This window comes from Mobula birostris, chromosome 23 (genome assembly GCF_030028105.1).
Source record: "Mobula birostris isolate sMobBir1 chromosome 23, sMobBir1.hap1, whole genome shotgun sequence".
Lineage (NCBI taxonomy): Eukaryota > Metazoa > Chordata > Chondrichthyes > Myliobatiformes > Myliobatidae > Mobula > Mobula birostris.
Genome location: NC_092392.1, coordinates 6,700,639 through 6,715,744, shown reverse-complemented (window position 1 = coordinate 6,715,744; position 15,106 = coordinate 6,700,639). Strand labels below are relative to the sequence as shown.

General features: G+C 42.5%; 2 protein-coding genes across 13 annotated transcripts in view; one reads left to right on the top strand and one right to left on the bottom strand.

The window, feature by feature from the left end:
- The window catches only part of LOC140186665 (acyl-coenzyme A thioesterase 5-like), a 113,207-nt gene that overhangs the window by 50,743 nt on the left and 47,358 nt on the right, over nt 1–15,106 (bottom strand). For 2 of the 12 annotated variants that reach the window (XR_011882910.1, XM_072241090.1), the window contains exons 1-2: nt 10,321–10,560; nt 2,623–2,718 (exon numbers count right to left, since the gene is read on the bottom strand). Coding sequence is in view for 11 of the 12 variants with exons in the window: in XM_072241090.1 (XP_072097191.1) it covers nt 2,623–2,718; nt 10,321–10,336 (112 nt within the window). In the remaining variant the exon portion in view is untranslated. Of the gene's footprint in view, nt 1–2,622; nt 2,722–4,148; nt 4,640–10,320; nt 10,566–10,682; nt 10,841–15,106 lie in introns of those variants that run through there. The other 10 variants (XM_072241091.1, XM_072241098.1, XM_072241096.1 and 7 more) reach the window with 9 other exon arrangements.
- LOC140186666 (immunoglobulin kappa light chain-like) overlaps nt 13,856–15,106 on the top strand; it is a 38,832-nt gene continuing 37,581 nt past the window's right edge. Inside the window, exon 1 of the mRNA XM_072241103.1 lies at nt 13,856–13,949. The gene's annotated coding sequence lies outside the window, so the exon portion shown is untranslated. The remainder of the gene's footprint in view (nt 13,950–15,106) is intronic.

Genomic DNA, 15,106 nt, shown 5'->3' with positions numbered 1-15,106 from the left:
AGATGAGAGAAGGACAGAACTGCTAGTACGAAGGTGTAGCCAGCTGTGGAAGAACTAGAAGAAAAGACTTTAAGACTTTATAATGGGGTGGCAGCAACTCAAAGTAAGCATTGCAATAGGGTGTTCCATCTCTCCCATTCTCTTTAAGGCAGCCTTCAAGATCATCCTTATTGGAGCAAGGCAGGTGGTTGGAGGGATAAAGCTACAATCAGGACAGAGGCTTCCTCCACCGAGAAGCTACATGGTTGATGTCACAAGCATCCTTCAGACAACTAATTGCACAAGGCACCTGTTGAAGAAGCTGGACACGCTAGTGACATGGGCAAGGATGAGGATCAAGCCTTCCAAGTCGTGAAGCCTATCCCTCCAAAACAGGGTCAGAAGTGACAATATCACCTTTGTTGTAGGGGGCAAGGAAATCCCATTGTTGGCCAGAGAGCCCACCCAAAGCCTTGAGAGGCAGTACACTGCAAGAGCTCTCTGACAGGCAGATGGGAAAAGTAGCACAAAACAGCTCAGAGGGACTAGCCAGAATCGACCAGAGCCAACTATCTGGAAAGTATAAAGTGTGATGCTATCGGTTCACACTGAGCCACAGAATGACGTGGTCCCTGAAAATGTGTAAAATTTCCTCATCAATAGCCAGTGGGATGGATGGGATAGCCAACTCATATTTCCGGAAATGCCTGGGCCTGTCTCAGTGTTTTCTCGAACACTGGTCTCTTCAGGAAGAACATCTTGCAGCTGCCACTGAGATCCATCAGCTTGGGGTACAAGCAGAAAACCCAACTGATCGTTGAGCTGAGGGAGTCCACCGATCCATCAGTGGCCCAATCCATACCAGCCGCAAATGGAGAGCTCAAGCTGAAGTAGACCAGGCCATCAGCAGGGTGCAGCACCAAGAGGTTGTTAGTGGAGCCCAGGCTGGACATGCAGAACGTGACTTGGGAAAGACAGCACGTTTCCGGTCCAAGGCCTCAAAGAAAGAGGAAAGCCATGGTAGTGGAGGAGGAAACAAGGACAGACCAGGAGCACTATAGGGTGAAGGCAGTGGCACAGGGCCACCAGGGAACCTGCACAACATGGGAAGGCACCATCAACAGGTCAAACAGTCAGTCTGACCTGTGGAAGGTCCCACAAGCCAGTCTCAGCTTCCTCATCAATGCAACCTATGACACTTTGCCCTGTCCCCCAAAATCTTCACCAGTGGTTCAGCACTGAGGATAGCAGCCCTGTGTGATACCACTAATGTGAACAAGACTGCACTGTCCCAAGGACACTGTAGATGGTAGCGCAACCAGGTCCTAAAGAAGCTGGCAGAGATCTTCAAGACCTGCGGATGCGAGGATCTGCCTTTCCCCAGCGGGATGATAACTCGTCCCATTTGTTTAAGGCTGGCAAGAGTGCTGAATGCACTCGCCCAAGAGCTCCTGAAGGACTCCTCTCCACAGGCAAGGAGTAGAACATCAGATCAGATCTTGGCAGACAGCTACAGTTCCCCACAGAATCACCACATCTCTCTGCCCAGACATAATACTGTGGTCCACGGCCGCCAAGACAGTCCTCCTCACTGAATTTTCTTAAATTGTCCCCAGTGCTATCCCTCAAGCTCTGTGCAAACATTTCTAAGAAGCTAACATTGTGGTTCCAATGCTAACTCGATTCATTCTCCACCACTGCCAAAGTCAAGTATTGCAGTCATTTGTGTTTATTAATTTACAATGAAGGTGGTAAAGTCTGAGGATAGTGTGGGGCTGTAATAATACCCTGAAGTTGACAGACTGCTTTTAGAAATTAGAGTATTTTTGCAGAACTCCTTAGTTCACAGAACAAATCATCATCATGTAAAGGAGTAATGAAAGCTGTGGAAAGTATGATCGTGGTTTATCATTCCTTCCAGGAAATTTATTAATTCCACTTCAGTTATGTTGAGAGCTCCATCATGGGTACTGGCCTCTGTAGTATCCAAAACATCCTAAAGGAGTGGTGCATCAGAAAGGCAGCGTCCATCATTAAGGACCCCCACCACCCAGGACATACACTCTTAGAACCATAGAAACTACAGCACAGAAACAGGCCCTTTGGCCCTTCTTGGCTGTGCCAAACCATTTTCTGCCTAGTCCCACTGACCTGCACACGGACATTGTTACCATTAGGAAGGAGGTACAGAAGCCTGAAAACACCCATACAGCGATTCAGGAACAGCTTCTTCCTCTCTGACCCCATGAACACTATCTCACTACTTTTTAAATTTGTCTTTGCACTACTTTTTAAATTTAATTATTTAATATACATGTATACTTAACATAATTAGTTTTTCCTTCATATTTATCATGTATTGTACGGCTGCTGTAAAAGTTAACAAATTTCACGACATATACCAACAACATTAAACCCGATTCGGATTCTGAAATGTCATTAAACAACCCCTTAGCTAACATTAAAACTGCAACACTAATTCCACCAAGCTAGAATTCTGACAAGTTATTTACTCACAGCAGTACAATAATCAATTCATCCTACAAAATAACTTGAGCAGACTACAAACATTAAAAAAAACAAGAAACTGTCAATTACTAATTTGAATGAAAAGATGCAAGTTCATACAGTATAATAACGTACCTGAAGTGAGCAGCCTTTTAATGGATGGTATCATTTTGCAGGAGCTATTAGGGTAGCTACTTTTCACAAACCATAACATCCAAAAATGTTTCATACCTGCTGAAACAAAAATAATGCTAATGAAGATATGCAAAAGATATGCAAATGAATCAAATGTTAATTATGATTACAATTACAAAGCTCTATGATGTTGACTCGCTACAAGTATTATCTTTTGCAATGTAAAAATATTACACAATCCTAGTAAATAAATTTGTAACAAAATGTTAACCTACAATCAATCCTCCAGGTTACATTTTAAACAACTGTTAAAGCAGAAAAAAACAGCAATATAGATTTTTTTTAAATTGGTATAAATTCAACAGCTGTCAACATTCTAATGGGAAGGGAAACCTTTTCAAATTCATTTTTGCATTAATTTATAAACAGAATATTTTATTTATTACAAGTTGCCCTTCACCAATCTGGCACCATTGGGACCTGAGCAGTGCCGGATTAGTGAAAATGCCGAATTACAGAAGGATCATATTAAGCATAATCAGTGCCGGATTATCGAAGGAACCGGATTACAGGTAGTTGGATTAGTGAAGGTCGACTGGACCTAGAATTGAAAAGCAAAAGACTAAAAAATGTTGAAAAGCTAAAATAAAAATAAAACAAACACTGTTAGATCAAGAAAAAGAAATATTGTAAATGATCTTTCAATCAGAACTAGCTAACAGTTAAAATCAAACATTTAAACTTGTATAGAAAGGTGAAGATGGGGTAAACAGGAGAACGTTTGCGAAGATGAAGACCAAGGGACTGAATGACAAAAATGGATCTATGCTGACAGAGAAGGGGTAGCAGACATTTGCTAATTACTGTTGATCTGCAGCAGTTAAATCAGGATAGGAGGAGGAAAAATTAATTATGAGATATAAAACCTCACAGAACTTCGAACATTACAGCACAGTACAGGCCCTTCGGCCCATGATGTCCTGACAACCAATAACCTGCTCTAAAATCAATCTAACCCTTCCCTTCTACATAGCCCTCCTTTTTCTCTAATCAATGGGTCTATTTACGAATTACTTAAATGCCTCTATCTGCCTCTCAAACTGCCCTGGTAAGGCGTTCCACACACTCATTACTGTTACCTGTCCACAGTGTTGATTACCGTGAGTGTCTCGTGATTCCCATGAGTATCGATTCCCATGAGTGTCCCATGACTTTGTTACCTGTGAGTGTCACATGACAGCATATCCCACTAGTATAAAAAGGGGGACCGCCGACTGTTGGCGGTTGCTTTATTGGGGAGTCGCAGTTGGTGGTTACGCAATCGTAGAAGGAGCGAGAGTGTGAAGATTGCAGGCTTCGAATGAACCCAAAGGATTGGGGTTGATCAGCAGCATTCAGTGCATTTCGGGTGTGACTGACACTTTGTATAATCCATACGTGGCACGCACTTCTGTTAACCCCTACATGGTTTGGGTGTTGTGTGGTGACCATTTTGGCGAAAGGTCAGTTACTTTGAGAAAACTCACTCTTCGTAGTCTCTTCAGAAAAGGTACTTCTCGGCTGGGATCAGTATCAACGGTTTCTTCTTTTCTTCAAGAATCATCTCATTGCTGCTTCGGGAAGTCTCTCCTCTCACTTATTTCACGAATCACTTGGACTTCTTAAACTACCACTTTAAGACTGTGCTTGAGTAAGATCTGTTAAGAATTGTCTCTAAGTTCGACTGTTTGATAGCTATAGATGCATAACACTGTTGACTTCCGTTTAAGTTAGTCGTTTGTTTACTTTTCTATTGAGTAGAGGTTAATAAATTTCGTTGTTTATCTATAAGAACACAACTCAATTTCATATCTTTTGCTGCCGGTACGTAGCATCACTCTGAGTAAAAAAAAAATTAAATAACATCTCCTATATATTTCTCCAATCAACTTAAAATTATGCCCCTGGTGTTAGCCATTTACAACCTGGAAAAATGTCTCTGGCTCTCCACTCTATATATGTCTCTCATCACACCTTGTATGGCTCCATCAAGTCACTTCTCTCCTCCTTCGCTCCAAAGAGAAAAGCCCAGCTTGCTCAACCTATCTTATAAGACACGTTCTCTATCCAGGAAGCATGCTGGTAAATCTCCTCTGCACCCTCGCTAAAGCTTCTAGACCCTTCCTATGAGGCAACCAGAACAGAATACAATTTTCCAAATGTGGTCCAACCAGGGTTTTATAGAGCTGCAACGTTACCTCATGTCTTTTGAACCCAATCCTCCAACAATGCAGGCATATCCTTCTTAACTGCTCTATCAGCTTGTCTGGCAACTTTCAGAAATCTAAGCATGTGAACCCCAAGAACCCTAGGTTCAACCACACTGTTAAGAATCCTGTCATTAGCCCTGTATTCTGCCTTCAAAAGTTTGATCTTCCAAAGTGAATCACTTCACACTTTTCCAGGTTGAACTCCATTTGCCACTTCTCAGCCCAGCTCTGCCTCCTATCAATATCCATTGTAACCCCTGATGATGTTCTACACTATCCACAACACCAACCTTCACATCATCTTAAAATTTTCTCACCCACCCTTCCACTTCCTCATCCAAGTCATTTATAAAAATCATAGAGAGCGTGGGTTCCAGAACACCAAGGGTCACTGACCTACATACAGAATATGCTCCATATACAACCCCCTCTTCCTCCTATGGGTAAGCCAACTTTGAATCCATGCAGCCAAGCTTCCCAGGATCCTGTGCCTCCTGACTTGCTGAATGAGTCAACCACAGGGAGCATTATCAAATACCTTATTAAAATCCATATACACCACATCCACTACTCTACCTTCATCAGTATGCTTTGTCACATCCTCAAAGAGTTCAATCAAGCTTGTGAGACATACCTTTCCCCTCACCAAGCCACGCTGACTTCTCCAAATGCTCATAAATTCTGTCTCTAAGAATCTTCTCCAATAATTTGCCCAACACTACAGTGAGACTCACTGGTCTATAATTTTCAGTGTTATCCCTATTCCGTTTCTTGAACAAATGAATAATATTTGCCACCCTCCAATCTTCTGGTATGATTCCTATGGCCAGTGAGGACACAAAGATAATCAAAGGCACAGCAATCTCTTCCCTCACTTCTCATAATAACCTCTGGTATATTCCACCCTGGGGATTAATCTATCCTAATGTTTTCCAGAAGTTCCAGCACTTCCTCTTTCTGAACATCAATTTGTTGTAGCATGTCAGCCTATTTTACAAAATCCTCACAAACCTCAATTTCCCTCTCACTGCTGAATACTGAACCCATGTGGGTACCAATGACATAGGTAGAACAAGGAAAGAGGTTCTACCAAAGCAATTTGAGCAGCTAGGGACCTAATTAAAAAGCAGAACCAAAAAGGTAATAATCTCTGGATTACTACCTGAGCCACGTGCAAATTGGCATAAGGTCAAGAAGATTAGAGGGTTAAATGCATGGCTCAAGGATTGGTGTGGGAGAAGAGGGTTTGAATTCATGGGAAATTGCCACCAGTATTGGGGAAGGAGGGAGTTGTACCAATGGGATGGGCTCCACCTGAACCCTGATGGGACCTGGATCCTACTGAATCGCATAACTAAGGCTATGGATAGGTCTTTAAACTAAATACTAGGGGGGTGGGTTCAATAGATTGGAGAAGTATGGATAAAGTAAAAAAAGAAAAGTGTGAATAAAGATAAAGCAAAAGATGAAAATGATCAAGAGATAAAAAAAGACAAAGCAAAACATAAAAAGAGAAATATCTGAGGCATGTGAGAATGGAACAGCAGTTATCATGAGGTACTTTAACTTGCACATAGATTGGGTCAATCAAGTTGATCGAGGCAGTCTTGAGCAGGACTTTGTAGAATGCATCCATATTGGCTTTCTTGAACAGCATCTTACTGTACCTACAAGGGAACGTGCTATCTTATGTCTGGTCCTGTGCAATGAGACAGGTAAAATTAGTGATCTTGTAGTTAGGGATCCTCTTGGGAAGAGTGATCACAGTATGATTGAGTTTCTCATACAAAAGAAGGATGCAACAGTTCGATCTAAAACCAGTGTATAATGCCTAAACAATGGAGACTACAATGGGATGAGGGAGGATTTGGCTAGTGTAGACTGGGAACACAGGCAAGACAGTTGAGGAACTGTGGAAGACTTTCAAAGAGATTTTTCGCGGTGCTCAACGTAAGTATATTCCAGTTAAAAGCAAGGACAGTAAGGGTGGGGAGAGCTAGCCTTAGATAACTAAGGAAATAAATGAAGGCATCAAACTAAAAGCTTGTATATACGAAGTCGCCAAGAGTAGTGGGAAACGGAAAGATTGGGAACACTTTAAAAATACCACAAAGTGAGCAATAAAGAAAGGGAAGGTAGATTATGAAAATAAACAAGCACAAAATATAAAAATGGATAGTAAAAGTTTTTATAATTACATAAAGCAGAAAAGGGTGGATGCCCTGAAGTGAATGAAAGTCCCTTAGAGGACAAGAAGGGGGAATTGATATCGGGTAATGAGGAAATGGCAGAGGCTTTGAATGACTATTTTGTGTTGGTCTTCACGATGGAGGACGCATTTAACATGCCAAAGAGAGATATTATGGATGTGATGGGAGCTGAGGACCTCAGTACGATAGCTATCACTTAAGAGGTAGTGCAGAACAAACTTGTTGGCCTGAAGTTATAGTATAGGCTTTGGTGACAATTTAGCAAAATTCTCTGGACTCTGGGCAGGTGAATGTCACGCCACTGTTCAAAAAAGTATGTAGGCAAAAGGCAGGTAACTATAGGCCAGTTAGTTTTACATCTGTATTTGGGAAAATGCTTGAAGCTATCATTAAAGAAGAAATAGTGAGGCATCTGTAAAGAAATGGATCCATCAGGCAGATGCAGCATGGATTCAGCAAAGGCAGGTCCTGTTTGACAAACTTACTGGAGTTCTTTGAGGATATAATGAGTGCAGTGGATAGAGGGGAACAGGTGGACGCTGAAGGTGTTTGATAAGCTGCCACATAAAAGACTTATCCATAAGATAAGGATGCATAGAGTTGACAGTGATGTATTAGCTTGGATAGAGGATTGGTTAACTAACAGAAATCAGAGAATTGGGATACATTGGTGTTACTCTCGTTGGCATTCAGTGGTGAGCAGTGTGCCACAGGGGTTGGTGCTGAGCCCGCAACTATTCACGATATACATTAACGATCTGGAAGAGGGGACTGAATGTGATGCATATAAATTCGCCGATGACACTAAATTGAGTGGAAAAGCAAATTGTGCAGAAGATACAGAGAGTCTGCAGAGAGATATAGATAGGTTAAGCGAGTGGGCAAGGGTCTGGCAGATGGAGTACAATGTTGGTAAATGCGAGGTCATCCACTTTGGAAGGAAAAATGGAAGAGCAGATTATTATTTAAATGGTAAAAAACTGCAGTATGCTGCTGTGCAGAGGGACTTAGGAGTGCCTGTGCATGAATCACAAAAGGCTGGTTTGCAGGTGCAGCAGGCTATCAAGATGACAAATGGAATGTTAGCCTTCATTGCTAGAGGGATTGCATTTAAAAGCAGGGATGTTATGCTGCAACAGTACGGGGTACTGGTGAGACCGCACTTGGAGTACTGCATGCAGTTCTGATCTCCTTACTTGAAGAAGGATATACTGGTTTTGGAGGAGGTTCACCAGGTTGACTTCAGAGATGAAGGGGTTAGACCCTGAGAAGAAATTGAGTTATCTGGGATTGTACTCACTGGAATTCAGAAGAATGAGAGGAAAGCTTATGGGAACATAAAATTATGAAAAGGATAGATAAGATACAGGCAGGAAAGTCGTTTCCACTGGTAGATGACACTAGAACTAGGGGACATAGCCTCAAGATTCAGGGGAGTAGATTTAGGACAGAGATGAGGAGGAACTGCTTTTCAAGAGAGTGATGAATCTATAGAATTCTCTGCCCAATGAAGCAGTAGAGGCTACCTCAGTAAATATATTTAAGACGAGGTTGGATAGAGTTTTGCATAATAGGGAAATTAAGGGTTAAGGGGAAAAGGCAGGTATTTTGAGATGAATCCAAGGCCATGTCAATCATGACATTATTAAATGGTGGAGCAGGTTAAACAGGCTAGATGGCCTACTCCTGCTCCTATTTATGGTATGGAAGTTGTCCTGTCCAAGACCGGAAGAAGCTGCAGAAGATCATGAACACAGCCCAGCACATCACACAAACCAATCTTCCGTCCTTGGACTCAGTTTACGCTGCACGCTGTCAGAGCAGTGCTGCCAGGATAATCAAGGACACGACCCACCCAGCCAACACACTTTTTGTCCCTCTTCCCTCTGGGAGAAGGCTCAGGAGCTTGAAGACTCGTACAGCCAGATTTGGGAACAGCTTCTTTCCAGCTGTGATAAGACTGCTGAACGGATCCTGACCCAGATCATACCCTCCAAATATCCGGACCTGCCTCTCGTTTTTTTTGCACTACCTTCCTTTCCCTTTTCTACTATGATTTATAATTTAAATTTTTAATATTTACTATCGATTTGTACTCCAGGGAGCACAAAGAGCAGAATCAAATATCGCTGTGATGATTGTACGTTCTAGTATCAATTGTTTGGCGACAATAAAGTATAAGTAAAGTATTTCTTATGTTCTTAAGCAAAGTCCTCATTAAGGACCCTAATTCCAGGCATGTTTCCTTCTACATCCTCACTCTAGTCTTCCTCTTGTGTGAACATACATTAGAACACCTTAAAGTTTTCCATAATCCTATTTGCCATATTTCCATTGTGCATTTCCCTCAATATATCTGTTCCCAATTTCTGCTCTTAAGTTCCAGCCAAAAAGCATCATAATCCCCCCCCCACACAGATACAATTAAATACTTTCCAGTACTCTCTGTTCCTACCACTCTCCAAGGTTATGGTAAAGGTCAGGCAGTTGTGGTCACTGTCTCCAAATACTCACCTGCCAAGAAGTCTGACACCTGACCTGATTCAGCACGAGGTCTACAACCTGCGTACATTTTGTTCCAGTTCAACGTCACTTATCAAAGTATTTATCTATATACACTTTTGAGATTCCTCTTCTCCAGACAGCCACAAAACAAAGAACATGAAAGCCATTCAGAGAATCAAACCCACCCTCTGCACCTAACAGTATCCTGAACGTTGACCCCATCACCCCCAACTCCCACACAAGAACATTGACCCCAAACCCCCACACACAAAATGGAACAAAAACATCTACCCCAAATCTCCCCCCCACAAAAAACTAACAGAATGCAACAAGGAGCCCCAACCCCCCCTCCCTCACATAACAAACTGGAAAGGAGCTGTGAACAATGATTACCAGAGCAACACAAACAAAATACTGGAGGAACTTAGCAGGTGAGGCAGCACCCATGGAAACGAATACACAGTTGACATTACAAGCCAAGACCCTTCATCAGGACCAGAAAGGAAGGGGGATGATGTCAGAATAAAAAGTTTGGGTGGTGGTAATGAGGACTAGTTTGAAGGTGAAAGGTGAAGCCAGGTGGATGGGAAAGGTAAAGGGCTGGAGAAGAAGGAATCTGATAGGAAAGCAAAAAGTGAGGCGGGTGCACCAAGTGAGGAGAAGAGGTAAGAGGCAAGAGTGGGGAATAGGAACGGGGAGGGAAAGGGGAAATTAAAAGGAGGAAAACACATTACCGTAAGGGGAAATCATTAGGTTGGAGGCTACCCAGACGAAATAGGAAGTGTTGCTCCTTCGCCCTGAGAGTGGAGAAGAGGAAATATAGACCGAAATACCGGGACGCGAATGGGAATCAGCCCTGATGTAAATCGGGTGACAGCTTTGACAAGACACCTCCCGCAAAAAAAAGCAGAATTTCCCGGTGGCCAACGATTTTAATTCCTATCCCCATTCGTTTCCATAGACGCTGCCTGACCTACTGAGCTCCTCCAGCACTTTGTGGGTGTGTCGCCGGATTTCCAGCCTCTACAGAATCTCCTGTGGTAATGATCATCAGCAGCCATTTATAGAAACAAGCGGCCAGAGTTCATTTACGAACCTCATCATCATTCCAGATAAACGCCTACTGATTTCTATCTCAAAGCCCGCCGGTTTCAATAACTTTACATACGCACAGTCTGTGTAAATTTCCCTCGGCTGCTCAGTGAAGCATCCACCGCCCACAGAGCGCTTCCACACTCGCCGCTACGGCTTCGGGTCACCCGATCGCTTCGCGCAAGCGCAGAGCTGCCCGTCCTCACAAAAGAACAGCATGGGCGAGTCCGTCATGGAACACGTTACTGTGTTCCTCAGCAACACGCACACGTATGGCGACTGTTTATTCACTGTCTGGCCTGTTGAGTTTGTTTTTGTGTGGGTTGCTTGGATTTCCAAAATCTACAGGTTTTCTCTTGTTGGTGATAGGTGAGACCAGGTAAGGGGCAAAGTAGCGTAATTGGACTTAGGTGAGCGTCCAGAGGAGGTTCACGAGGATGATTCTGGGAATGAAGGGGTTGACGTGTGGAGTATTTGGCAGCTTTGGGCCTGTACTCACTGGAATTTAGTAGAATGCACGGGGAGCTTATTGAAACCTACCACAAGTTGAAAGGACTAGATAAGGTGGATGTGGAGAGGATGTTTCCTCTGGTGGGGGTATCCAGAACTAGAGGGTACAGCCTTGAAATTGAGGGGTGACCTTTTAGGACAGAAGTAAAGAGGATTTTTTTAAGTCAAAGAGTGCAGAGTCTGGAATGCTCTGCCACAGACTGTAGTGGAGCGCAAGTCAGTGGGTATTTTAAAAGTGGAAGTTGTTAGATTCCTGATTGGTCGGGGCATCAAGGGATATGGTGAGATGGCAGGTGAATGCAGTTGAATGGGATCTGGGACCAGACATGATGAAGTGGTGGAGTGGACTTGATGGCTGAATGGCCTGGTTCTGTTCCCATATCTTATGACCTACTCACTGGCAGCCAACCAGAAGAAGATCCTTTTATTCCCACTTACTGCCTCCTACCAATCAGCCTATGCCCTAACCCTGCCAGTAACATTCCTGTAATACTATGGGCTGTTAACTTGGTAAGCTTCCTCATGTATGGCACCTTCCCCAAAGGCCTTCTGAAATTCTAAATATACAACATCCACTGCATCCCCTTTATCCTATTTGTAATCTCCTGAAAGAATTCCAACAGGTTCATCGGGCAAGATGTTCCCTTTGGGAAACCATGCAGACTTTGTCCTATCTTGTCCTGTGTCAGCAAGTTCTCCATAACCTCATCCTTAACAACTGACTCCAACATCTTCCCACCACTGAGGTCAGACTAACTGGTCTATAATTTCCTTTCTGCTGCCTTCCTCCTTTCTTTAAAAAGTGTAGACATTTGCAATTTTCCGGTCCTCTGCAAACATACCAGAGTCCAATGATTTTTGGAAGATCATTACTAATGCCTCCACAATCTCTACCGTCAATTCTTTCAGAACCTTAGGGCGCAGTTCATCTGAACCACATGTCTTCTGTACCCTTAGGTCTTTCAGCTTTCTGAACACCTTCTCCCTTGTAATAGTAACTATACTCACTTATCTTTCCTCACACCGTTCAGCACCTGGCACACTGCTAGTGTCTTCCACAGTGAAGACTGATGCAAAATACTTATTTAGTTCATCTGCCATCTCCTTGTCTCTCATTATTATTTCTCCTGCCTCATTTTCCTATATCCACTCTCATCTCTCTATTATTTTTTACATACTTGAAAAAGCTTTTTCTATCTACCTCGATATTATTTGCTAGCTTGCTTTCACATTTTATCTTTTTCCTCCTAATGATTCTTTTAGTTGCTTTCTGTAGGGTTTTAAAAGCTTCCTAATCCTCTGTCTTACCCCTAATTTTTGCTTTGTTGTATGCCCTCTTTTTTGCTTTTACATTAGCTTTGACTTCCCTTGTCAGCTGCAGTTGTACTATTTTGCCACTTGAGTATTTCTTTATTTCTGGAATATATTTATCCTGCATCTTCCTCATTTTCTCCAGAAACTCAAGCCATTGCTGCTCTGCTGTCATCCCTGCTGGCATCTCCTTCTAATTTACTTTGGCCAACTCCTCTCTCATACCACTATAATTTCTTTTTCTCTATTGAAATACTGCTACGTTAGACTCTCCTTTCTCCCTATCAAATTTCAAGTTGAACTCAATCATATTGTGATCACTACTTCCTAAGGGTTCCTTTTCCTTAAGCTCCCAAATCACCTCTGGTTCATTACATAACACCCTGTCCAGTATAGCTGATCCCCATTAGGCAAGTTGCTCTAAAAAGCCATCTCGTAGGCATTCAACAAATTCACTCTTTTGAAATCCATCACCAACCTGATTTTCCCAATCTACCTTCATGTTTAAATCTCCCATGACTATCATAACATTGCCCTTTTGACACACTTTTGCTACTTACCGTTGTAGTCTGTAGTCCATATCCCAGCTACTGCTTGGAGGCCTGTATATAACTGCCATCTGGGTCTTTTTACCCTTGCTGTTTCTTAACCCACAAAGATTCAACATCTTCTGATCTTAAGTCGCATCTTTTTCATGATATGATGCTATTCTTTACCAGTAGAACCACGCTACCTTCCCATCCTCCTGATAAAATGTTTAACCTTGGACATTCAGCTGCTAGCTACAACCATCCTTCAGCCACGATTCAGTGATGGCCACAATATCATACACAACAATCTGTAAAAGTGCAACAAGATCGTCCGCCTTATTTTTTAAATCCCATGCATTGAGATATAACTCTTTGACTACTATATTTGCCACCCTTTTTGATTCTGCATCCCTATTGCACTGATACCCACTTTTCTGGCTGCAATTTTGACCTATCATCTGCCTGCATTTCCTGACAGTCTGACTGCACACTATCTTTGCTTTTTTACCATCCATCCTATCCTCAGTCCCTTCACTCCGGTTCCCAAATTAACAGTCCATGCCTGCATGCAGCTAGGTAGCAAGTAGCATTTGTGCCAAGAGTGCGAGTTACTGATTTTCTCCAGCAAGAGAGACTAATTTATTTATCTTTGACATTCGTACTGCTTAATTACCCACATCCCACCAACGAGAAACTTCAGTGGAACAATTACATAAATATCCTGGTTACAAGAGAAAATAAGAGGCGGATTTTCTGTAACAAGTAACCTGACACCCCAAAGCTTTTTCACCATCTGGAAGGTGCATCAGGAGTGACAAACGCTGGTAGACCGCAGGGAAGTGAATATGGCCTTTATTGAAGCAGGGGCAGAGAACATCCTGGAAACTATGCTCTTCTGCTCTAGAAGTCTGAAATCTGTGGTAAGTAAGTTCCTGGATGGGATTCTGCAGGATTAGAGATAAATGCATTTGGAAAGATGTCAATTTTTTAGGGGTGGTCCACATGGCTTTGTGCATGGGAAATCATGTCTTAGGAACTTGACTGAGTTTTTTGATAATGTAACCGACAAAGGTGATGAGAACAGGGTGGTAGATATGGTTTATATGAACTTTAGTAAGCCCTCTGGTAAGATTCCACACAGCAGGCTGCTCTGAAAGGCTAGATTGCATGGAATCTAGGGAGAGCTGGCTAATTGGATACACAGTTGGCTTGATGGTAGGAGGCAGAGTGTTTTGGTTGAAAGTTTTTTTTTGGACTGGAGACCTATAACTAGTGGTGTGCTTCAGGGGCAGGTACTGGACCCATTACGGTTTGTCATCTATATCAACAATTTGAATAAGAATGTACAGTGCATAGTTAGTAAGTTTACAGATGTCACCAAAGTAGATGCTATAGAAAACAAAGAAGAATGACAAATTGTGTTTAACCCAGGTAATTGCTAAATGTTGCAGTTTGGAAAGTCAGATCCAGGTTTGACTTTCACAGTGAATGGCAGGGCCCTAGAAGTGTAATGGAGCAGGAGAATCTTGGAGCACAAGTACAAGATTCACTGAAGTGGAGTCACAGGTAGACAGAGTGGTGAAAAAGGCTTTTGGCATGCTGAACTTAGTAAGTCAGGGTACTGAGTGTAAAAGTTGGGAAATCCTGGTGCAGTTGCCAACAGTGCTGATGAAGCCACATTTGGAGTATTGTGTTCTTATAGAAAAGATCTTATTAAACTGGAAAGCGTGCAGAAAAGATTTACAAGGATGCTCCCAGGACATGAGGGACTGACTTACAGGAAGAAGTTGGACAGGCTAGGACTACATTCTTTAGAATGTACGAGGCTGAGAAGTAATCTTTTAGAGGTGTATAAATCATGAGAGGTGTAGATAGGGTGAATGCACAGTCTTTTTCCCAGAGTTAGGGAATCAAGGACGAGAGACCATATGCTTAAGTCGAAAAGAGAAAAATTTGATAGGATTTTGAGGGACATTTTCATAAAAAGGGCATTATCTTTGTGGAATAAGCTGCTTGAGCAACCGGTTGAGTTCCAATTAAGGGTCTCAGCCTGAAATGTCAACTGATCCGTTTTACT